Here is a 23,876-nt window from a genome sequence, read left to right as displayed (position 1 = left end):
AGGCCCATCCCGTTCCGCGGGACAAACGGGACGAAACGGTAGTCCCATCTAGTCCCGCTAACAAACGGGACGAGACGGGTTCGCGGGCCTTAAGTGCCGTTTTAAAAAAAATTTATTTAAGCATTGAGTTTGGAAACCGCTATTCTTTTGACAATGACTAAGTTTTTAAAGTTTGCAACAACTAGTTTTTTGAGTTATTTAATAAACTTAAAAATTAAACGGAAATTAGAAAACTAAGTAAAGAATTATAAAATATTAAAACAAAAAACTTGTAATGAAATATTCTAGTAATTATAAATTTATAATAGAGTTATAATTTAATTAATATAATTTCAAGCCATTAAGTAACTAAGTAAGAGTGTAAGACAATTCATAAAAATAATTCAACGCTTAAAGCCTTTTATTTTATTAATAGAACTTTCAAATCTCACATACAAATATAATTCTTTTGAAGAGTACCTAATCTACGCAGCCACCTTCTAGGAAAGGTTCTGTTTAAACTAGGCCTCTTAGTAGCCAATTACAAATTATCATACTAATATTTGTAGCTCCTATATAACTTCGTTGTAACTTATCTATAATTTCTCTCGGACATTGTTCTGGAATTGGCAATGTTGATTGATGTTTCATGAGTTCCATGCCGTCATAGCTCCCGGTGCTAAGTATCTCGTTGTATTCTTCTTCTTCCCTAGTTTCATCACTTGTTGTTTCCATAGATTTATATTTATCAAACATTGATCTAACATAAAAATATGTGTTAGCTTGGCAATCTTCGAGAGATGGTTGTTCATTTTCTTGAATTTCTAAATTCTCATAAATTTTACGAAAAAGTCCATTTACACCTCTTAATTTTAAAGATGGGTTAAGTATAGTAGAAATTAAATAAACTTGGGGAATAGGAAAAAAATACTTTTTAAATTTTGCAATTATTTCATTAATGGTCGGTGCATAAGTTGGATTGATTTTGCAATCATTTCATTAAGCTAGTTGCTGCAGTTGTGTTAGCACTTAGCAGAAGCATTATCTAAGGTGATAGTTAAAACTTTATCAATGAGTCCATAAAAATCAACAATTTGTAGAACAGTAGTTGCAATATATGCTCCACTGTGTTTTGAATCAACAAATTTATAACCAATAATACGTTTTTGCATGTTCCAGTGATGATCAAACCAATGACATGTAACAGTTAAATAATCACAACCATTAGGATTATGACCTATATCAGATGTAATAGACACTTTACAATCTACGTGAAACAATACACAACGAATATACTGAAAATATTCGGTTTGAAGTTTAAAAACATCATTTCTAACCGTGGTCTTAGAAAAACTTTGAAAAGCAGGATTACAAGTTTCTTGTATATAATGCACAAAAAAATAGGACGCGGGACAGGCGGGACGGGACGGGACAGGACTGGACGGAATGAGACGGGACAGACGGGACGGGACGGGATGGGACGAAACGGGACGGGACAAACGGGATGAAATGGACATCCCGTCCCATCCCGTTTCCCGTTTAACATGGGCCCATCCCGTTTAGAATTAAGTGGGACGGGACGGGACGCGGAACGGGACCGGAACGGGACGGCCCGTCCCGTTGGACAGCCTTAACTGGGAGGGACTAGGACTGAAATGCCAGCCAACGCCCGAAAAAATATATAAATTTATCCAAGTGTATGAACAAAGCACAAATGCATGAAGTTTATTTCTATTTCTCCAAATGTACAACCAAGGCAACGTTGCCTTAAAGATCACAACGCCGACAAATGCCGCACCTAGGGGAATACCTAACCGACCCCCGGCCATAACTGAGTATAGATTACATTCGACCTCGTTTGAATCAACACCTAACCGGCCTTTGACCATAACTGAGTATAGGTTATATTCGACCTAGTTCGAATCAATACCTAATCGGCCTTCGGCCATAACTAAACATACAATATGTTCGACCTCATTCAAACTGACATCTACTGGCCCTCGGCCATAATCAAACTTAGGTTTTGTTTCGACCTCGATCGAACTAATACCTTTTGACCCGCGACCGTAATTAAACTAAGGATATATTCAACCCTACTCGAGCTAAGTGATTACGACTAAGAAAACCAAGGCAACCAAGCAACAAGATCAAAAAGCATACAAGCTCGAACCGAAGAAAAAGAATCATGTACAAATAACAAAACCGGTATTTCATACTTAGAGTATTTTTACAAAGGCTCGAAAAGACGCCCACAAAAAATGCACAAGTTTGCGGCAAAACAAAAGGAAGGAAAAGAAAAACTACTAATCGCCGCGAAGCCCAGCAGCGCCATCGGCCTGATCACCTAGGCCATCCCCATCTGCACCTTCACTATCACCACCCTAAGGATTCTCATTCTCATACCAGGCGTCCTCTTCAATCCGATCCACGCCCGCATATCCCTCATTGTCACCAGCCTCCGGTGTAGTAGGATCGTAGCCACAAGCGACCCGAGCTCCACGTACCTTAACACGAGCATCCTCGAGGACGGCTTCTGAAATGGTTCCCGCCCTCATCATATCTCTAAATATATCCAGCAGGGCCTCGGCATGAATCCACTCCTCGTATCGAGGAACATCAGGGAAATTAGAAGTGCAGGAAGAGGATGGTCGAGCCAATAATTGTGCCTTCTCGGCCTCAAGAGCGGCGACTCGATCACAAAGGATAGAAGCCTCTTTCTCTAATGCTCCAATCCATTCATCAGGCCGCTCTTCTTTGAGTCTGGCCGTCTCTAAGTCACTCTCTCGCTCGGAATGAAGAACATGGATTACGATCTCCAAATCCTCCGCCTTCCTCATAGCCCCCGACCGAGCTAACTCTGCCTTCTCGAGATCCACTGCCTTCTCGGCGATCTTGCCACTTAAAGCATCCACTTTGAATTCATACTCCTCAAGCTTGGCGTGCAACGAGATCACCTGGGCTTGGAGATAACCGTATAGGGCTTCGACCCCTTACTAACCTCAAGCTCATCTTCTTTATCTCTTAGCTCCCCCTCAAGAACGCTGCATTTTTCGATGACCCTCACTAGTTCGTCATCCTTTTCCTTCGGTTCGTCTCGGAGAGCCTGGAAATTGCCGCTCTCACCAAACCACCTACAAATCTCGCATTTCTTGCCATGGTACTCGCTGTATTTTCGCTCCATCTTCAGAAAAATAGCCTTACGCCTCTCCTCTCTTCTAGCACTTTCAATTTCCAAAATCACAGTCTGAAAGAGAACGAAAAAGAAAACGGAGAGTAAGAACGAAGCCTAAACGTTGAACTTGACAAACAAAAATGAAAGAAGTCGAGAGGCTTACCCTGAGAGCGAGATTGGCTATGCTCCTTGATAAGGTAGCGTCATCTAGCTTTTTAAGGGGTTTACCTTCCACGTCAGAACGGAGGGGACCAAGGGAAAGGACCATGTTCTTTGTATTTACCAATAAATCTCGATCCATGGGGATCGCAATGGTCCGCGTAGACCCCTCCAGTCTTACTTCGAGTCAGGTAAACCCCCCCCCAATCATCCTCACCTCATCGGCGTCAATATTAGAGCCCGTCTCATAGCCATCATCGGCAACATTTTTTCCTTTCTTGTCGGCTAGCGAAGAAGGACAATCAACCGGCCACGAGGCCAATGGCTCATCTTGCCGTAAATTATCAAAGACTCTCGCAGACGGCCCTTCGGTTTCCATCATGACATCGCGAAGGGACATGCCTCTACAACCTCAGTCGATGGCGGAATCTCAAACGGTGACTCGATGTCATCTTCAAGCACTATTGTCGCCGTCTCACGGATGACGAAATCGCCCCTTACTGAATCCACGACTCGGGCGACCATGTCACTGACGTCCACCGATCGTCTCCCACGGGGAACCAAATTCCCCCCGCTTGGTGACGACTCTTCCTCCTCATCCACTAGATGATGCAAAGGGGAAGCCGGAAGCTCCGTTGTTGATATGTCCGCAGGCGGAGAAGAAACCGATGCTGAGGCAGCAACAGGTGGGACCGACGACCGAGCAGACCTGGCCGCGCTAGAAGAAGGAACAGAAGTAGACGATCGGGCAGGCCTGGCCGTGGTCACAATGTGAATAGACGCCGAAGAAGAGGCAGCCTTCCTCTTACGAAATGCAGGAGGAGGAGCCCTCGGTCTCCTCGAATATCCTCGAACTGAAAAAGAAAGATTGAAGGTTATCACCACCAAGAGTGAACTGCAACGAGCAAGCGATCATGAGGTCAAGATAACAAAAATTTATACAGATGAACTCACCGTCCAAGGAAGAAGTAGGCCCAAACTTCTTGAGAAAGCCCCGCCATTCACGAATCCCCACAATGTGAGGCAGAACCCAGCCAACCCAGTTCGAAATGTCCCGACCATAGGAAGGGGCGTAGTCTTGGTAGTACGAAGAAGGGACAAAATGTCAGAACGAGTGACTTGATGGTAGACTATAATCCCGTATTTTAGTCGATTATTACACTCTAATTCACTGCACTTTACTTGGGTTGAGCTTTAATTGGTAGTGTTTTTGCACTTATTGTATGTTTTATGCTATGTAGGAGTGATTCCGATTTATATAGATATTGTGGAGCTAATTTGAACTATTTGGAGCTTTGAAGTCTGAATATAAGCCCAAGAAATTAAGCCGGGATCACGTTCGAGGGTGGAAAACCAAGTCTGGAAGTCAAAAATTTGAAAACTCATTTCTGACCACAATTTGCACTACCGCCCCGCGGTATGCCCCGCGCTAGTGCAAAAAGTAGCCAGAAATCATATTTTGGCACGTTCTGAAATTTTCCACATGCGCGCCGAATAGGGCTGCGCGGCATGTGGTGCGGTTGCCCAAAAATGTTAGAAGAACTTTCCAATTCCGCTAAAAAGGGTAATTTTATCTGAGAATTATTGTGGGTGGCTTAAATATACGGGAAAACACTATTTTCGGGACCTTTGACAGATTTTCGACCTAAGGAAGCCAAGGAGGCTAAGGAGGAGTTGGAAGAACAGAAGCACAAGGATTTCATCATTCCTTCCTCACTCAAGATCCGGGTTTGGATTGAATTTATGTTTTCCAATACGTTAGTTTCATTTGTGAAGAACCTCTCCATGCCTATGGAATAAATCCTTATGGATTTTGATGGATTTGGTGTATTGATGATTGTTTGTGGATTATAACTCTATTTTTATGTATTTGAATCGTTTTGAAAGATTTAATTGTTGCATCTATATTAACTTGTTCTTGTAATCGAAAGAGGCATAACTTGTGATGTATTTACATTATATTATTGGTTGAGTTCATAGACTCTTCTAAGTAATCGAAAGAGGCTAGTTGAATCATTGATTAAACCTAGTTAGGAGAATAATCGAAAGAGGTTTTCCTAAAGAACGATCCACTACAAATTCTTGCATATATTCACAGTGCTTAAATTGGTTCATATTGAGAGGTTGAGACTTAAGGGAGAGAGGAGTTTCTACTAAACAATTGTACTGATAATTAAGTAAATTCGAGAGACTCACTTGAATATTAGAAGTGAATTATCTAGAGTTAAATCCCAGACAATTATCTTGCACCTATCCTATCAAAACCCCATTTTCTCCCATTGATATCTTCCTTTGCTTAGGCCTTGCTTCGATTGTCATTAGTCAATTAGCTCTAGATTCTTAATTAATTTTAGTATTAACCACATAAATCTCAATTGTTGATCCTCCTGGATAGTGCTCTAGCTACAAAATACGAAAATATTGTTTAAATCCAATCCATGTGGAGACGATATCATACTATACTATCTTTGACTAGCGAGCACAATTTAAGTGTGTGTTTTGCGCTCGTCAAATTTTGGCGTCGTTGCCGGGGATTGACAATCAATAATGTTTGAAATAGTTTATAGTGCTAATTCAGGAATTAGATTTTAATTTTTATTTATTTTTACTTTTGTTATGTTAACTTCTCTTCAAGATTTCTTTTCTTGAAGTAATCTTGAAGAGCATATTCTTGTTATTGAATTCTAAATGATGTGAAGATGGAGTATAACTAGCCTAAGAAAATGGTTGAAGAGTTAGCAGCTGAATATTATTAGTGGTATGCTACGTGTTTTAAATGCGGTGAAAATCATCTATGGGTTGATTGTCAAGCAGATAGGTATTCATCCAATGGTTCATCTACTGAACATTCTCACTTTGTCTCTAGTCCGTACAGGTATGAGGATTCATATGGGTCCACTTCTGACTCTGGTTGGAATGAATACCCTTATTTTGACTGGGATGAAAGCGAAGTGAGACAACCACCTCAAAAGGAGAATAGTAGTTTAGAAAAGTTTATGTATAGTTCATAAATAAGGTGGAAGAGAAATTTATACAAGATGATAAAGCCACTAATAACCTAACAATGCAAGTGAATCAATTAGTAAATAGACTTAGCTCGTTGCATTGTGATGGTGAATATATGGAAGAGATACCGTGTGAAAATGAGCCTACCCGAGATGATGAACATCTACAGAGAGAGTTTCCCACTCTGCAAGAGGACTCTGTTTTAACTGAAACGATCGAAAATGAGGCTTTGGTTGATTATGAAGCAATACAAGAAGAGTTCAAACCCCCATCCACCTATTCACAATTGCAATTTTTAGTAGAAGAAAATGAGGAACAAATGGTCTTGGACTTACCAGAGGAATACTCACATGACATTTCTTCTTCAATTTCTTATTCTAACCTTGATCATGTGGATTTTATTTTTGGGGATTTACAGGAATATGCAGGGATTGATCTTGTGAATGAATGCAGAAACAAGTTGAGGATAATCCTACAAGAACAATCCACCGCTCAAAATGAGGCCAAGAAAGAAAGAAAAGAGTGGGTCTTACAAATATCCTTAAAGGAATTTGGCCTGATGAGCTCCATAAAGAATTCCGAGGAGCGAAAACGAAAAATGAATTCAGAATTAGAGGTAGAGTTCACAAGTTCTCGAAAACGAAAAAAGTCCAGGGGAGTTTTCTTTACCTCTTGCTTTTTATTTATGTGTCATGGGGACAAGCCACAATTTAAAGTGTGGGGGTGGGAATGTAAATATGTAAATAACTATTTGTTTTCGTTTCTTGTGTGTGTTTTCGTTTCTTTTGTTTGAAATTTTTAAAGTGGAAGAAAAAAAATATTATTTTCTTTAGGTAGTATAATAATTCCCCCTTGTTTTTTTTTGTGTCGCGGTTCTTTTTCAAGGGTTTTGTTTGAACTGGATGTAGTTATTTTTTTTTAGTAGTAGGAGATCTTGTGTTGTGATTTTAAATGAAAGCAATATCTCTTGATTGTATTATGCCTTGAGAATAGTAAGTGCTTTAGTTGTGACGCTTAGGCTCAGTTTTTGACTCTTGTATATGTACCTTAAATTGTATGATCTTAACTTTGCTTAACTGCTTTGACTAGAATGTCTCGATGAGTCTGATCCTAAGTGAGTTATGTGCCATGTGTGTGTGAGGTTTCGTGTATTCTGTGCATTGCATTTGATGTCTAAAACTTGCATGGTGTGTTTGCAAAGCGAAATAGTAGTTTTACTCAGTTTTGGAAGTGATATGGGCGTTTCTTTGTTGAGCTAGTTATATGTTGTACCCACCTAATTGTTATGTATCTTAGTTAACCCCTTTGAGCCTATAATCCTGTTTCTTTGGCAACCACATTACAAGCCTTACCCATTTTACCTCTCGCGAGCACTTGAAATTGTTATTAACTTTGTAAAAGTTAAAGTGTGGGGTATTGGTTGGCTTTTGAGTGGAACTAATGAAATAAGGAGAAAGGTGCACTGTTCTAAAAAAAAATAAGAGCCGCGTGAATTGAAAGAAATATAGTTGCATTGTTGTGCAAATATTCATTGATATTGGTAACTTTTGATGTATGTGTACTTAAAGAAGTAGGGGGTTAACATATATTGATGTAAGGGTGGAGTTATGGTTTGACAAAAGTGTGGGATTTTGAACGGTCAATTGTATGTATTAAAGTACTTAGGGAGGTATAGTCAATATATCCAAATGTATCATACCCGTCCTGCAGCCTACATTACAACCAAATAAAGTCCTTGATCATTGACTGAATGAGCTCAATTAGTAGAGTAATATATTACGGGCAAGCTTATGGTACGTCTTTTGTAGCACATGAGTATTACTTCTGAGAGTGAGTGAATTCTTTCTATATCTTGAGTTCTTAATTATTCTTAAACCTTATTATTTTTGGAACTACTCTCTATTGTTGTGTGAGGGCACTTGATTCACGAAAGAAAGGTAATGTCGTTGACCTCTATGTTAGAGTAAGTGAGCGGGTTGTGAAAAATGAGTGGTGCTTTTGAGTCAAATCTTGAGGCGGGGATGTTACGGTATTGTGCTTAATCTGTTTCGATTATTCTTGGTGTGATGAGTTAGGACAGTTGCTTAACATGGTCGTGTCTATGCGAAGTGTAGTTTAATTGCTCGAGGACGAGCAATGGTTTAAGTGTGGAGTGTTGATGGTAGACTATAATCTTGTGTTTTAGTCGCTTATTACACTCTAATTCACTGCAGTTTACTTGTGGTGAGCTTTAATTGGTAGTATTTTTGCACTTATTGTGTGTTTTATGCCTTGTAGAAGTGATTTCGAGTTATGTAGATGTTGTGGAGCTAATTTGAGCTATTTTGAGCTTTTAAGTCTGAGTAGAAGCCCAAGCAATTAAGCCGGGATCACGTTCGGGGGTCGAAAACCAAGTCTAGAAGTCAAAAATTTAAAAACTCATTTCTGACCACAGTTTGCACTACCGCCCAGCGGTATGCCCTGTGGGGCGCGAGGCGCTAGTGCAAAAAGTGGCCAGAAATCATATTTTGGCACGTTCTGGAATTTCCCACATGCACACCGAAAGGGGCGGCGCGGCATACGGCGCGGTTGCCCAAAAATGTTAGAGTGATTTCCCAATTTCGCTAAAAAGGGTAATTTCATCCGAGGATTTTTGGGGGATGGCTTAAATACACGAGAAAATATCATTTTCGGGACTTTTGACAGATTTTCGACCTAAGGAGGCTAAGGAGGAGTTGGAAGAACACAAGCACAAGGATTTCATCATTCCTTCCTCACTCAAGATCCGGGTTTGGATTGAATTTATGTTTTCCTATACTTTAGTTTCATTTTTGAAGAATTTCTCCATGTCTATGGAGTAGATCCTTTTAGGTTTTGATGGATTTGGTGTATTGATGATTGTTTGTGGACTATAACTCTATTTTTATGTATTTGAATGGTTTTGGAAGATTTAATTGTTGCGTATATATTCACTTGTTCTTGTAATCGAAAGAGGCATAACTTGTGATATCTTTGCATTATATTATTGGTTGAGTTCATAGATTCTTCTAAGTAATCGAAAGAGGCTAGTTGAATCATTGATTAAACCTAGTTAGGAGAATAATCGAAAGAGGTTTTCCTAAAGATCGATCCACTACGAATTCTTGCATATCTTCACAGTGCTTAAATTGGTTCATATTGAGAGGTTGAGACTTAATCGAGAGAGGAGTTTCTACTAAACAATTGTACTGATAATTAAGTAAATTCGAGAGACTCACTTGGACATTAAAAGTGAATTATCTAGAGTTAAATCCCAGACAATTATCTTGCACCTATCCTATCAAAACCCAATTTTCTCCCATTGATATCTTCCTTTGCTTAGGCCTTGCTTCAATTGTCATTAGTCAATTAGCTCTAGATTCTTAATTAATTTTAATATTAACCACATAAATCTCAATTGTTGATCCTCCTAGATAGCAATCTAGCTACAAAATACGAAAATACTATTTAAATCTAATCCCTGTGGAGACGATATCATATTATACTATCTTTGACTAGCGAGCATAATTTAAGTGTGTATTTTGCACTCGTCATGACTAAGACAAATCAAGTGCTTTTAGCAAAAAACATGGATGCTTACGACTGTAATTCCAAGTCTCAGGGAAGCCGTTCGCGTTGGTCACCACGTCTTCGGTTTTGACAAAAAAGTAGTTGAGCTAGAACTAACGATTTGCCTTGTCATTCATCTTCACCACCAGGCTTTTACTTCTGCGGTGGCGAAGGTGCAACATCGTCCCCCTGTAGAAGCTAGGGGTGAAGAGATTCATCCGATGGCGGAGTGTGACCTCGACCCCGCCCAGTTCCGCAAACTTTGTGAGCATCCTAATAAGCTTATAGATGTATGGAGAGAGTTAGGTCGGGCAAACGCCATAGTAGCGGCAAAATTCCTCCGCCAACGGAAAAAGGGGAAGAGTATAGCCAACATGGAAAGGGTATGCATAGAACGCGCAATACCCGGGGGGTGGATTTGTACCATATCGCGCCCTGCTGGGACCAGATCGATGTGGGCAGGAATGTTGAATTTGCCCTAAGTTCAGCTAGATCGACCTCTTTCATCGCTGACTCCGAGACCTCGAGCTCGCCTTCAGGCGCCTTCGAAAGGTCGGACCTAACTTTCTCACTACGAGGAATTATTTCTTTCACCGTGGGAAAATTCTCATCTTCAACGGCAACAGAGATGCCATCAGCACGAGGGGGCATAAGCACCGCCAAGGGGACAGGGTCAGTTCTCGCACCAGAACCAGAGGATACATTAGCCTTTTTTTTTTTTGAAAGAAGATATTGACGCAAGGAAGTATGAGAGGTAATAAGAATCGCTAAGACCAGCAAAGAAGATATGCAGCAAGGGAAGAAGAAGAAGAAGGCACAAGGTTTTTTATGAGAGAAATGCGTAAGGATCAAATGAATATCGTTGCACCTCTCTTTATAAGAATTCAGGCACCAAAACCAAGAGACTATGCCATAATTACCTGGCACTGGAATCGAAGCGGCAGTCCCCAACTAACAATCGCACGGGAAACGACGCAGAGCATCGGGAATATGCGCTATAATGACGCATGACATCGTGACGTCATTCTGGTGCAGAAGCGACAAAACCCCCAAAGTTGCGGTTCACGAAAGGTCATGATGCCATCTCGTTGGAAACATCACTGCTCGACTCGCTCGTCCAAATTTTGCCAACCACAGTAAACATGATCTGCTCATTAAGGTCGCCGGAGGCCGGCCATAATAAGCGGAGGGACTAACTGTATTAGTCGAAATCTGTCTCAGTACTTGGGACTAAGCAGTATCGAGAAAAGAGTTGGCCGAGGTCGACCAGGAGATGGCGAAGCCCGTGGTCGAAATATAGAAGATGGCCGGTGTCGAGCGCTGTAAAAAGAGCTGTAATGGCTACTTTATTAGGGCAGGATATTAAAGAGAATATTCCATTGTGATATTCCATTGCAGATAAGAAAGTGGCTATCAAATAACCAGAGACAACCCATTGTCTTCCTCTCACCAACCAGTCAGTCATATTTGGTTAATCCAATGAAGTAACTAAACGGTGCGTTGAGCACGTGCTTACCAACTAACATTACCACACCTACGTTCAAGTAGTATAAAGACAACGACAAGCATAAATAAAGCTCATCTGATTGTAGTTTAATTTAACTACTAGTAAGCCCAGTCACATAAGATTTTTCCCACACTTCTACCTTTCATTTCTGAAAATGGCAAGTGAAGGTCATGCAGCTGTTCATGCCCCTTCTCCTCCGGCAGCGCCGACAGTTTGCGTCACTGGAGCAGCTGGATTTATTGGCTCTTGGCTTGTCATGAGACTCCTTGAACGTGGTTATAATGTTCACGCTACTGTTCGTGATCCTGGTACTTTTTTTGTCTCTTTTTCTTTCCAGCCATTAATCAATCCCTACAAACTGCATTATGAGTGCCAGAGAAGTGTATATATAATAGTGCTAAAAGTGTGTCTCTTTGTATGGCATGACCCTAATGTACAGATGCATGAATTTTTGTAGAGAACAAGAAGAAGGTAAAGCATCTATTGGAATTGCCAAAAGCTGACACGAACTTAACGTTGTGGAAAGCAGACTTGTCAGTGGAAGGAAGCTTTGATGAAGCCATTCAAGGCTGTCAAGGAGTATTCCATGTGGCAACGCCTATGGATTTCGAGTCCGAGGATCCTGAGGTACTATCAAGCTAGAACAGTAACAGAGTAACTCATATATACTTAATTGCATTCTCACATTTCTGGCAGATCAATTCTAATGTAACACTATACATTTATATACGTGACAGAATGAAGTAATTAAACCAACAGTCAGGGGAATGTTAAGCATCATAGAATCATGTGCTAAAGCAAACACAGTGAAGAGGCTGGTTTTCACTTCATCTGCTGGAACTGTCGATGTCCAAGAGCACCAAAAGCTCTTATATGACGAGACCAGCTGGAGTGACTTGGACTTTATATATGCTAAGAAGATGACAGGATGGGTTCGTTTGGTTATTCTATATTCTTTTAGAAATACCCTTTCTATTTACAGAAACGGTATTTTTATCGTTACTGCCTTGTGAATTAATTTCATTGCAGATGTATTTTGTTTCCAAGATACTGGCAGAGAAGGCCGCAATGGAAGCAGCTAAAAAGAAGAACATCGATTTCATTAGCATCATACCGCCACTGGTTGTTGGTCCATTCCTCGCGCCTACATTCCCACCTAGCTTAATCACTGCCCTTTCACTAATTACTGGTATGGTGTAGTCTTTATATCTTATTACAATGTACGGAAGATGATTACTTACTCTTCCAAGTAAACACCATACTAGTTATTTTAAGAAACAGTTTTTCACAATCATGGGTTTAATCAGATTGAGAATGCAGGGAATGAAGCTCACTACAGCATCATTAAACAAGGTAAATATGTGCATTTGGATGATCTTTGTGAGGCTCATATTTTCCTATATGAGCACCCAAAGGCAGAGGGGAGATTCATCTGCGCGTCCCATCATGCTATCATCTATGATGTGGCAAAGATGGTCCAAGAGAAATGGCCGGAGTACTACGTCCCTACTGAGTAAGCTCTCCATTCCTCTGTATGCCTAAGTATACTTGGCCCCTTCACTGAATGATGGCTTGGTAACTCAATCTTGGGTAAATAACAGGTTTAAAGGCATCGATAAGGACTTGTCCGTGGTGTATTTTTCGTCAAAGAAGCTGACGGATATGGGGTTTCAATTCAAGTACACTTTGGAGGATATGTATAAAGGGGCCATTGAGACTTGTCGACAGAAGCAGTTGCTTCCCTTTTCTACCCGAAGCACTGCAGATAATGTACGTGACAAAGAAGCCATTCCTCTTTCTACTGAAAACTATGCAAGTGGCAAAGAAAATTCACCAGTTGCAAATGGTACGGGAAAGTCAACCAATGGTGAAATCTAGAATGGCAATCTTACAAAATAAAGAGGCGAGCATGCCTAGCAATATGTTTGCTTCTTGGTTCTCTAGTGTAATCTTGCTCCAGGTTTTATAATACTAGATGAGCAAAATGTTCAATGAATATATGGAATTTCTCATCTTGCTAATTAAAGGCAGCTGCACAGTAGGATATCAAAGATCCTAGGTATATTTTGCAGAGAAAGAGAATCTATAATCACTGCAGGAAATCTGGACCCAAATACAAGGACGTATATTCCAATTTATAAGCTTTACAAAAGCAAGATCGTGTTAATTTTCTGGAAAAACTGTTCTCAAGGCGCTTGCATATCATTTGGCAGAAAAGAGATTACCATCTTTCATAATCATTGGAGGGAAACTAGAGATAACAATAACAATAATAATAATAATAATAATAATAATAATAATAATAATAACAATAACAATAACAATAATAATAATAATAATAATAATAACAATAACAATAACAATAATAATAATAATAATAATAATAATAATAAAAATAACAATAACAATAACAATAACAATAACAATAACAATAATAATAATAATAATAATAATAATAATAATAATAATAATAATAATAGTAAAATAATAATAACAGTAATAATAATAATAGTATAAATAACATAGTAGCACAATAACACAGCCTTGTAACAGAAAGTTCCATTTCAATGAATAGCCACGTTAGCCCATTTTCTTTCAGGGCAGATTTCTAGAGCTTGCGCTTACATGCAGAAACTAAAAAAATAATAAGAAAGAGAATCTACTCACTACTGTGCAAATTATATGTTCAGCCGAGCAACCAAGTCTTCAACTACCTCTCCTCAGAGTTGAACCTGTTCCTTGCTTCCTGTAGACACAGAAGAATGATGACAACTATGAGAACTCAAAGCAGATACTAAAAGAGAGAAGCGTGGGAAGAGGGAGGTGCGAAAGCTGGCTGGAATAAAAAAATAAAAAATTAAGGGAGAAGTAGAAACCAATTCTATGAGGTCAAAGATGATAGTCTGTCTTTACCTCACCCCCTAATAAGGCCTTCCTGATTAGAGTAACAAATTTACAGAAAACAGACAATAGTAAGAATTTGACTTAAAGAAAAGGAGTGAAAAGGGGGAACAAACGAAACAAATAAGCCACGTGGTTCATCACATTACAAATTACCCAATGAAGTTCTTTTTTTTTCAATAAGTTCTGCTGCTGTATAGCTAAAATACTCAACTCTTTTTACTATTTTATGAGACACACTTTCCTTTTTAGACCGTCCAAAAATAATGACACATTTCTATATTTAGAAACAATGCAACTTTAAACTTCTCAAATTATACTTAATGAGATAATTTGTAGCTGCACAAACGTCTATGGCTTGTTTTAAACCACAAGTTTCAAAAGTCTTTCTTTCTTTCTTAAACTCAGTGCCCAGTCAAACACCGTTACATAAGATGGGACGAGGGAGTATTATATGTCACTCTGTTTATTCTGTAACTACTAGATACTGCAAATCAGTTTTTGTTTGGCATTTTTACTAAAACGGGCTTAAATAAAGCAGAATACATATAGAGGTCAGAGGATTCATTGAGCCAACCAACTAGTTTAGGATTAGCTTTTGATTGATTTATATGACGATTAATACAGCTCTAGGGTAACAGCAGATGCTAACAATGTACTTTTGAATGAGGCACAAGATAAGACAAAAGAACAAAATAAAGTGCGTTAAAGGTTTGACACACTGACAGCTATAATAACAGAGCAGTCAGTGCTTGATATTTTTGCATCATGTTTCCACAAGTAATGACCATGGTGTGAAAGAGCATGATGTTGGAAGTGCATGTCCTTCGACAATCAGCTAACTTTAAAATCATCTGTTACCTTGGGAGTTCCGATGTTGTCAGATTTGTCCCCTTCCCCCATTTTTATATGTAGTCTTGCAAGAACTTGAGTGAAAGTGATAGGTTTACATCAATTAGAAGTACCATACACCATATTCCAGTCCCATCACGTATAAGATATATTTCAAGTTAAGTGAAAACTGTGGTGCAGAAATCAGCCACATCCCAGACATTCTTTTATCAACGGTAACGAAGGTCCTAACAATAACATTGATTAGGTCCATACAGTAAATATTCTCGCTCTCCGACCAATTCAAACTAAGAGACAAACAAGTGACCACTAAGCAGCACTAGAATCTTGCATTAGTATACAGAACATTGACAGGTAAGATAAATTTAGATGAGTAAAGAAAGAAAAATGAGAAAACACACCTTTAAAAGATCAAAGACCTTCTCGCATACATACTTCTGCTGAATACTAGCACCTCGCTGTTGTAATTTGTCAGGATGAACACAAAGAGTAGCTTTCCTATAAGCTTTCTTCACCGCTACCGAAGTTATAACTTCTGTTAATGGAATTGGCTGCCAACCGCTATTAGGCCCAAGAATCTGCAAACGAGGATGGATACATTGAGTTTCTGCATTATGGAGGTTTGGCCCAAAATCATATGATGATAATGTGTGAAAAAGAAGCTATTTGGTACTACTATAAACTCTAAATTAATCTTCCTATTGACATGTCATGCAGTCATATTTCGATGGCAACTAGAGCTTTCTCACTGCTATGATTAGTACTACATCTCGTACGTGACGATTTCACTAGTTAAATCCTCCCCTTTCCAAAATTAATCGGTTAAATTTCTTATTCAGTAAAAAATTATCAAGAAGCATATAAGAGTTTGAAAAATGGATGTGACATTCTTTCACATTTCTGTCTCAAAACTGCACCACTGTCCTGTCAGTAAATGTTAGGAATGTTTGTTTTGATAGTTGCAGACACCCACACCAATTATTTAAAAGAGGTAATTAATGAAGAAACAAAGAAAATGCAAGACAGAAAAGGCTCATCTGGGGCAATGTTTAACTTTAGACAAGTTAACATAATTTGGCAAAGGATACTAGTAGAATAAAGAAGCACTTCCTGACACATAACCTTTTTCCATTTGAAAATAACTACGAGTAAATGAGAATGAAATACCTTTCACTTAAGTAGTCAAATGACTAAGCAATGTAAACCTGTAAACCATAAATCAAGAACTATTTCGCCTATCCTGATGAATGTTCATTTGATACAGAGTTAAACATGAACTTGGCAATATAAAGAAAATCCACAAGCACTTAATATTTTGATTAGCTAAAGAAAAGTATTTATCCATATAAAACATTAGAAGAGCTAGCATACGTATTGCAAAGTTGAAAGCAATGCACGTAGATTGCCTTCTTTCCCGCTTGACCACCTTTTCACTTCAGCATCCAGAGTTTCAGCCAATCTCTGCACAGGAATCCTCAAGTGAGACAACATGAAATCTAGATGATTCATGATATACTGTATTGCTCAGAGAGATGGATACATACATTTCTCTCTGCTTGCTCTCTTTGAGCTAGAAGATCACGCATATTTTTCTCTGCTAGGGCCTTAGCCTGAAACAAGAACAAGAGAAAAGATTATACAGAAGAAGAAAAAATCATAAAAAAGAACTTATAACAGGGACAAGATGATTAAGCACATACTGCACGTTCGGATGTTCTGCGGTACCTCTCCAACCGAGCTTTACATCGTTGAGGTGATTCACCTTCAATGCCTACAAAGCATTCAATCTTACTAGACGCTTCACTAGCAAAATCTAATCTTCTTAAGAAAACCTGAGGAGAACTAGACTATAAACCAAAGGAAGGAAAAGAAACAGTATTGGTGCTTCATGTACATACCAGCATGAGCTGAAGAATATGAATATCTCAATTTTGAGGTTTCTGTGCTATGATGTGCATGTTGTTCCTGTCAACAAACCCCAATAAGTAGGCAGCTGGCATGCATTTCAGTGTTTAAGAAGGAAAAGAGATACTCACAGAAGAAGAGCTCTGTCTCATTTCGTTGGTCCTGGAATAAGCAGAAAATTTTTCTGAAGATGATCTTTCCACTCGTTCACGTGACTCCTGGGTAGCTTTCTCAGCCATTGCTTTCTCGAAAGCTCGTTGTCGAGCCTCTGCAGTTGCTCTTTCTACTGCAGCACGCTCCGCCCTGAGCCTAGCCTCTACAGATGCCTGCTCTGCTATAGATCTTTCCCTAGCCTCTGCAGATGCCTTCTCTAATCTTTCTCGGGCCTCTGCCATAGTTCTTTGTCGTATTTCAGTTGTAGCTCTCTCCATGGAAGCTCTTTCTACTCTCTCACGGGCTTCAAGATATGACCTTTCCAGAGCTTCACGATTCACAGACATACGATCCTTCTCTCTTTCTCTTTCTCTCTCCCTCTCTTCTTCTAACTTTCTCAGATATTCTTCCTCCAGTTGTCTTTCTTTTGTCAGTCTTTCGTCCATTTTTTGTGCTTCAGGAGTAACGATTTTATTTGAATTTCTCTCTTTCTTGTGGGGACCTCCAGTTGCTGTTCTCTGGTCTGTACTTGACAATACTTCAACATCCTCTAGCACAGCAGCCAAAGCATCTCCAATTTTCTTTGCGTTTGTGGCCCATTCCCTGGCAACCTGATGAGCTGTAAACTTTTCTTCCTTAACTTCCTGGTTAGTGCCAGACTGAACAACCTTGGTGTTCACTCTTGCCCCCTCAGAATATGTTCCATTCCTATGGTCAGGGTGATTAGCTGTAAACTTTTCCTCTGTAATATCCTGGTTAGTGCGAGACTGAAATCCATTGATGTTCGCTGTCAGACATTCAGGAGGTGTAACATTTGTTTGATCAGAATAATTTGCCATTTCAGGTGCTGTCTTCTTCATTCTATCAGACGCCTTACCTATGCAACTACTACCAGCTTCACTTGAATTGGTCAACTGCACATTCGAAGAAGTAGACCCTATTGCATCTGCTCTTCTGGTTTGGTCTTTTACATGTCCCAAGACATCTTGTCTCTTGCAAACAGAGTCGCAGTCATCTTTAGGCAGCAGTTTGGTCACCCCAATTTCTGATTCTCTTTCACAATTTTGCAACTCAGTTTCCAACTTCTCATCTACTTCACGGGAAAGAGCTGATTGAGTTGCTTCCAGCTTTCCAACGTTCTCCTCCAGCTTCTTAGACATTTTGTTCACAAGTAAAGTCTCATCATTTTGTTGGCGGGCCCAATGAAATGCCGTAGCATCCGTGTGAACCTCCACCTTGTTGTTGTTCTTCAAAACAGATCCAACCATTTCAATAGGTGCGCTATCTTCGGTCTGTTCACGCAATTCTTCCCACTTATCATCACATGCAGTTGCTTGTTCAGTTCCATCAAACTCACTGGACTCTTCAGATATGTTCTCAGATTCTACTTTGGAAGCCAAAGGGGATTTCGTCCTACTCTTTTGCTGCTCCAATACCTCAGTCATTTCCACATCACCATCTTCTCCTTCACATGCGCCATCCCCTCTTCCCTCAGTTTCTTCTCCTTCATGAGGCTCATTTTGTTCCCCTTCATGCTCCTTCTTCTTGAGAGCCACTCCAAATTGGCTCTCCTCTTGCACCCACTCAAAAGAACCTTTTGCATCCTGATCCTTTGGGTCCCACTTGAAATCGATCTCTTTGTCTCTCTCATTCTTCTCTTGTTTACAAGCCAACTCCGAATTCTCATCATTCTTTTCTGATCTAAAATCCTCCTTTGGTCTCGTTGCATTCTCCTCCTGATGAAGAGCGCCTTCTTCTCTTTCAGAAACTGCATCAGGTTGCTTCTTCCTTTCCTGCTGGACTATATCATTTACTCTCTGTCCATTTCCTGTTTCATCCACATCATCACTAAGCCCTCCCTCAGATTCTTTAATCTCAGACTCTGCCATCAGCTTTATATCAATATGCCTAGCATCAATGTTTATAAATCTCTTTTGATCGTCTAATCTTCTCCTGTCACCACTCACATTCTGGCCACCTCGTCTGTTGTACTCTATGCTTTCATGAGAAGTGCTGATTAGTGTCTCACTCGTTCCCTCTTGCTGGTCCACTTTAACATGTTTCTGACTCGTACTAACGTCAGATAAGCTTTCTGCTGCTTTTACCGTCCCCTTATGCTGCAATTGACCACCCAAATTTTCTTTTGATCTTTGATGCTTAATACCCCATTGGTAAGACCCTTTAGCTACCTTTTCTTCACTTTCCTCTTTGCTATCCAGAGCCTCCTTTGCTGCAACACTGTTGCAAGTTTCTGGATGGTCAAGTCTGCCAATGGTTGCTTCAAATTGTCTGTATTCATGTGATTCAATATTTCTCAGCAAACCAAATTCATTCTTGACTTTCTCAGAAGACCCAGAAGATGGGTAAGTTTCAACTACTTCAAAAAATTCTGCACCTTCCCTCCATGCAACTCTACCTTCAGCTTTATATGGTGGTTGAGATGACATATTAGGATTACCCTGCTCACTTTCTTCACGTTTTCCGGTAAACTTGAAATGTTTTTCTTCTTCAGTATTAACCGAAATAACCTCGGTATTCTTACAGACTTCGTCCATTTCTTCAACACGTATGTTTTGTGCCATGTCATCTTTGTCAAATGTCTTGCTTGGTCTTTCTTCCAAAATACCATTCTCCAAATGGAGTTTTGAGTAACATTTTAGATCTTGCTTCTTTCTCTCCATTAGCTCTTTTGCACTTCTAAGCTTTGCTTGAGCCTTCTCCATTGCATCTTTTATAGCTGCAGTAGACATCGCTGCTGATGAACTTGCATATACGTCCACATCAAAGTAAGATTGTGAATTATCACCTTGCTTTTGCTCAAAAGCACAACTTTTTGAAGCTTTGGGTCTTGAATTCAGTCTATCGGAGTTTCCTTTCTTGGCAGCCAGGCCAGGTGGTGGTCTTGATGGTGGTGGCAACCCTGAAGGCCTAGTTCTTAAACTGATATCCGACACAGTTAAGAATGGCTTATCTGGAGCACAACTAGCTTCACTACATGTCTCCGGAAGTTTTGAATCACTTCCATGTATGATATAACTGCTGCTCATATTTCGTGATGTGCTTTTTTTGAATCGATTCTCTTCTAAAACCGACAAGTCCATGCTGTGCTTGAGATCAAGAGTTTCCTGTCTAGGTTGTGGCTCGTTGTCTTCTGGACTTCGAGAAGCCTGACTTCCAGTGACCATGTAAGTATATCCAGGAATAGCATGTAAATGTGCTACATGCATCATGCCATTTGATACTACGCCATCGCTCCTCTGGAAAGTCTTGTGATATGAAATGTTGAACTGCTTGGTGCCATCGGATGAATGAGGAACATCAGCACTAGAAGAGCTCTGACTCTTTTCGGAAAAAGCAGAAGGATCTGACTCATCTGACAGGTTCTCACTTTGAGCTGGACTCCTTTTATCAGGAAAAGAAATAAGAAATAAATGAAAAAATATAATTATAAACCCCATTGAACAGGAAAAAAATGGTCTTTTTTTCACCAGTTCTTATTGAGAGCACTGTTAAAAGTATAAAACTGATCCTACTAATTTTAACAGGCAAATTAAAGAAAAACTTACCACCCTGACTACCTAAGTGAAAGGAGATTTCATTAATGAAATTTGATTAATACATTCTGTTGATTTGTTTAAGTTCAGACAGAGACGTAAAAGACACCTATAACTTTTACCCCAAAAAACAAGATAATTACGACTTTCAAATAAAGAAATTAGCTCTTTGCCTAGATAAGCATTTGAATTCATGTACTTGTTGCAAGAATGAAAATCTAGTATTAGAATATTCTAGACTCCTTTTTTTACTGACATTTTTATCATCTGAAGGGCCGCCGGCCGGCCTAGGCGCAACAGTTTAGATATGTTCATTTGTTGAAATATAAACAAGCTCACATTTTTTTCAACAGAATTGGAAAACTAAACGGAAATTGAAACCAAAAAGTGCATGATAGAGCTTCTTTTTTTTTCAAATGCACAAAAAAATGAACATACCAGGCCTCTTGAGAAGAATCATAACCAGAGGTAGACTGACGAACCAAATCCTCATAAGAGAGGGCAAAATCAACAACATTAAACCCTCCGAAAATCTCAGAATAGTCAAAATGAGAAGTCTGTACATCGAATGACACCTGATCATCGTCGTTTTCAACAACCGGAAGATCCAAAATGGGAATAGAGGAAGCACGGGAAGAGTGAAAACCTCCGAAAATCTCAGTATAATCCTCGTAACGAGGAGCTAGTGTTGGTACCCCGAACTTCGGCGGACCACCAAAAACGTCGTCGTACAATGACTTGCTTGCCGTTGTAATGAACCCACTCCCATGGTGGTAACTCTTTTTAGCAAATGAATGTGAGAGATTTTCCATGAGAAATGTGGAGAACTCTGAATGAAAATAGTACTAGTTCAGTTCAGTGTGAAGTAACGAAGGGGTAGTATGGGGATTATAAGAAGAAGAAGATGCTGCTTTTGCTTTTTTGAAACTTATGTTAAGGACATTTTAAGAATTTTGAATATCGAGGAAACCTTTTTGGTTAAAATATTTGGGAGTGATCGGCGATTATCGTTAGTAGGAAAAGGGGGAAAAGAAGAAAGACAAAGATAGCAGTAGGCGTGGTGACAAAAGAAAAGAGTAGGCCATTCGCCAAAACTCCGGCAGCTTTCTGGGGACGTTATGTTATACATATTGATGCTCTTCAACCTCAACAGTCAACTCAAGGTTTACACATTTATAACTATTTTTTCCCAAATCTACCTTTATTGAATGAGTAACGTTAGGATAAATTAGAAAAATACTCTTATTGTTAAGGTTATTACGTATCTTTTAAGAAGATAAAATGGAGTATATTACACATATTTGTAAGTGAAAAGATAAAGTAAGTATTAAGGAGTTGTTTAAGAAGACTTCTTTAAATTAAGCAACTGTCAGGGTCAAACTTATTAAGCATTGTGGATTGCACGTAGACTTGGCCCCACTCCATGTATTTCAATTTTTCAAACAACTAATCATATAACTGCTCTGCGCGCCTTAATTTCTTTAATATAAATGTATGTCAGAACTAAAAAAAAATAGACTTGAAGCCTATTTTTAAATAATGTATATTAAGGGATTTGAAGAACATAACCCATAGTTAATTTGGACTTGTTTAAGTACATGAAGCTCGATCGCGAACTCACTACATCTACTCTAAAATAAATCCGTCAAGTTGTCTTCATTAGTAGTTTGTTAACAAAGAATACAAAAACCTTTTGCCCTGCGATTCCCTCTCTCCTCTGTAGGCCACGCCTTGGCCTCTTTTGTCAAATAATGTCACACAATACAGACAAGAATACACCCTCGTTTTTCTTGTCAATTTCTTTTTTGAATACCTTCAAAATAGAATATATATATATATATATATATATATATATATATGTTTACCGAAAAAATCGGATAACGTTAGATTTGTGGATAGTTCTAAGGATATGCGATACGATTTGATATAAATCGCGTAGAGAAATGAAAATATGTGTATTATTGACTGTAAGAACGAAAATAATAAGCAAAAGAATGAATAAGTAAAACAAGCACAAGGGGATAACTATCAATATAAGAAGTGATCTTTTTCTCTCCCCCTCCCCCCTTCTAGCTTACAAGGATTTTCCCTTTTATAGAAGAGGGTCATTACCAAAATACAATAAAGTAAAACATGTAGTGGAAGACCCATGATGACTTATCTCTTTCTTTAATTCCCGCCAAGATTCTCTCTCTTGGTGTGGTTGCAATGGCTCTTGTCTGTGAGCTCGATACTAGCTCGAACTCGTTATCGGGTCGGGCCCTTCGGTCTTGGATCGAGTTTGACCTTCGAGATGGGCGTCGCGCATTTCCAACCTCGAAACAGTGCCTAGCAGATCGATTCGGTCACGGGCTCGATAGGATTATCGAGCCGCCTCCTCGAGCGACCTTCGGGCTCGAGGTTCGTTAGTACCGACCTCAAAGCTCACTCCCAAAATCTCATTCCGACTTCTTAACACTCGAACTCGATCGAACGTAGGAAGGCCGAAATCTATTTCGACCGTATACAGATAGTCCCCTCGTTTCTCGGAAAAGGATGTGGCGAGAAACGATTTGATTTCCAAGCAGCTCGTTCAGATATACACTGATGTTTTTATCGATCCCGCCCATGACGTATGTAATGCTCGATCATCTTATGCGTCTTTATAGTCCCCGACTTCATTGAGGATACCCGAATTTTCTTTTCCCCGGTGGGAATTGCCAGTTACCTTCAGTCCTTGGTGACCGGAGAAGATCAATCAGTGATGAATGCGGAGCGGCTTCCTGTCTTTTCAACGAGGCCCAACATGCTTTGAATCGGATAACTTCAGATGGCGTTTTCGCCGTTGTATCTGTTCTATAGGTTCATACCACTGTATCCTTGAGTTTCTAAGGAGACAGGAAACTAAGTCTGGTTGATGAGGCATGGCCAAGAGACCAGAGCGTGATTAACAATCCCCGACTTCATTGAGAATACCCAAATTTTCTCTTCCCCGGTGGGAATTGCCAGTTACCTTCGGTCCTTAGTGACCGGAGAAGAACAATCAGTGATGAATGCGGAGCGGCTTCCTATCTTTTCAACGAGGCCCAAGATGCTTTGAATCGGATAACTTCTTATGGCGTTTTCGTCGCTGTATCTGTTC

The 23,876-nt window shown here is 39.5% G+C and overlaps 2 protein-coding genes across 3 annotated transcripts; one reads left to right on the top strand and one right to left on the bottom strand.

Annotated features, from left to right (window-relative positions):
• The first annotated feature begins 11,474 nt into the window (after positions 1-11,474).
• Positions 11,475-13,372, top strand: DFR1 (dihydroflavonol-4-reductase). Its single transcript, NM_001325732.2, has 6 exons — positions 11,475-11,698; positions 11,848-12,017; positions 12,128-12,322; positions 12,420-12,579; positions 12,711-12,903; positions 12,992-13,372. The coding sequence occupies exons 1-6, from the start codon at positions 11,545-11,547 to the stop codon at positions 13,266-13,268; spliced, it is 1,149 nt and encodes a 382-aa protein (NP_001312661.2). The 5' UTR covers positions 11,475-11,544; the 3' UTR covers positions 13,269-13,372.
• LOC107803095 (uncharacterized) lies at positions 11,606-21,976 on the bottom strand. Of its 2 annotated transcripts, XM_016626712.2 has the most exons (9): positions 21,194-21,976; positions 17,180-20,603; positions 17,042-17,108; positions 16,844-16,914; positions 16,688-16,753; positions 16,515-16,604; positions 15,545-15,721; positions 14,058-14,136; positions 11,606-11,741 (listed from the first exon to the last, which is right to left on the bottom strand). In XM_016626712.2, exons 1-8 carry the CDS (start codon positions 21,565-21,567, stop codon positions 14,101-14,103), a joined length of 4,305 nt encoding a protein of 1,434 aa, XP_016482198.1. In that variant the 5' UTR covers positions 21,568-21,976; the 3' UTR covers positions 11,606-11,741; positions 14,058-14,100. The 2 variants fall into 2 exon arrangements, with proteins under 2 accessions (XP_016482198.1, XP_016482197.1); XM_016626711.2 differs by lacking the exon at positions 11,606-11,741 and having other exon boundaries at positions 13,882-14,136; positions 21,194-21,975.
• Between the last annotated feature and the right edge of the window lie 1,900 nt (positions 21,977-23,876).

This window comes from Nicotiana tabacum, chromosome 17 (assembly GCF_000715075.1).
Source record: "Nicotiana tabacum cultivar K326 chromosome 17, ASM71507v2, whole genome shotgun sequence".
In the NCBI taxonomy this organism is placed as follows: Eukaryota; Viridiplantae; Streptophyta; class Magnoliopsida; order Solanales; family Solanaceae; genus Nicotiana; species Nicotiana tabacum.
Note: the sequence above shows the minus strand (reverse complement) of the source record. Positions and strands in the feature narration are given on the sequence as shown.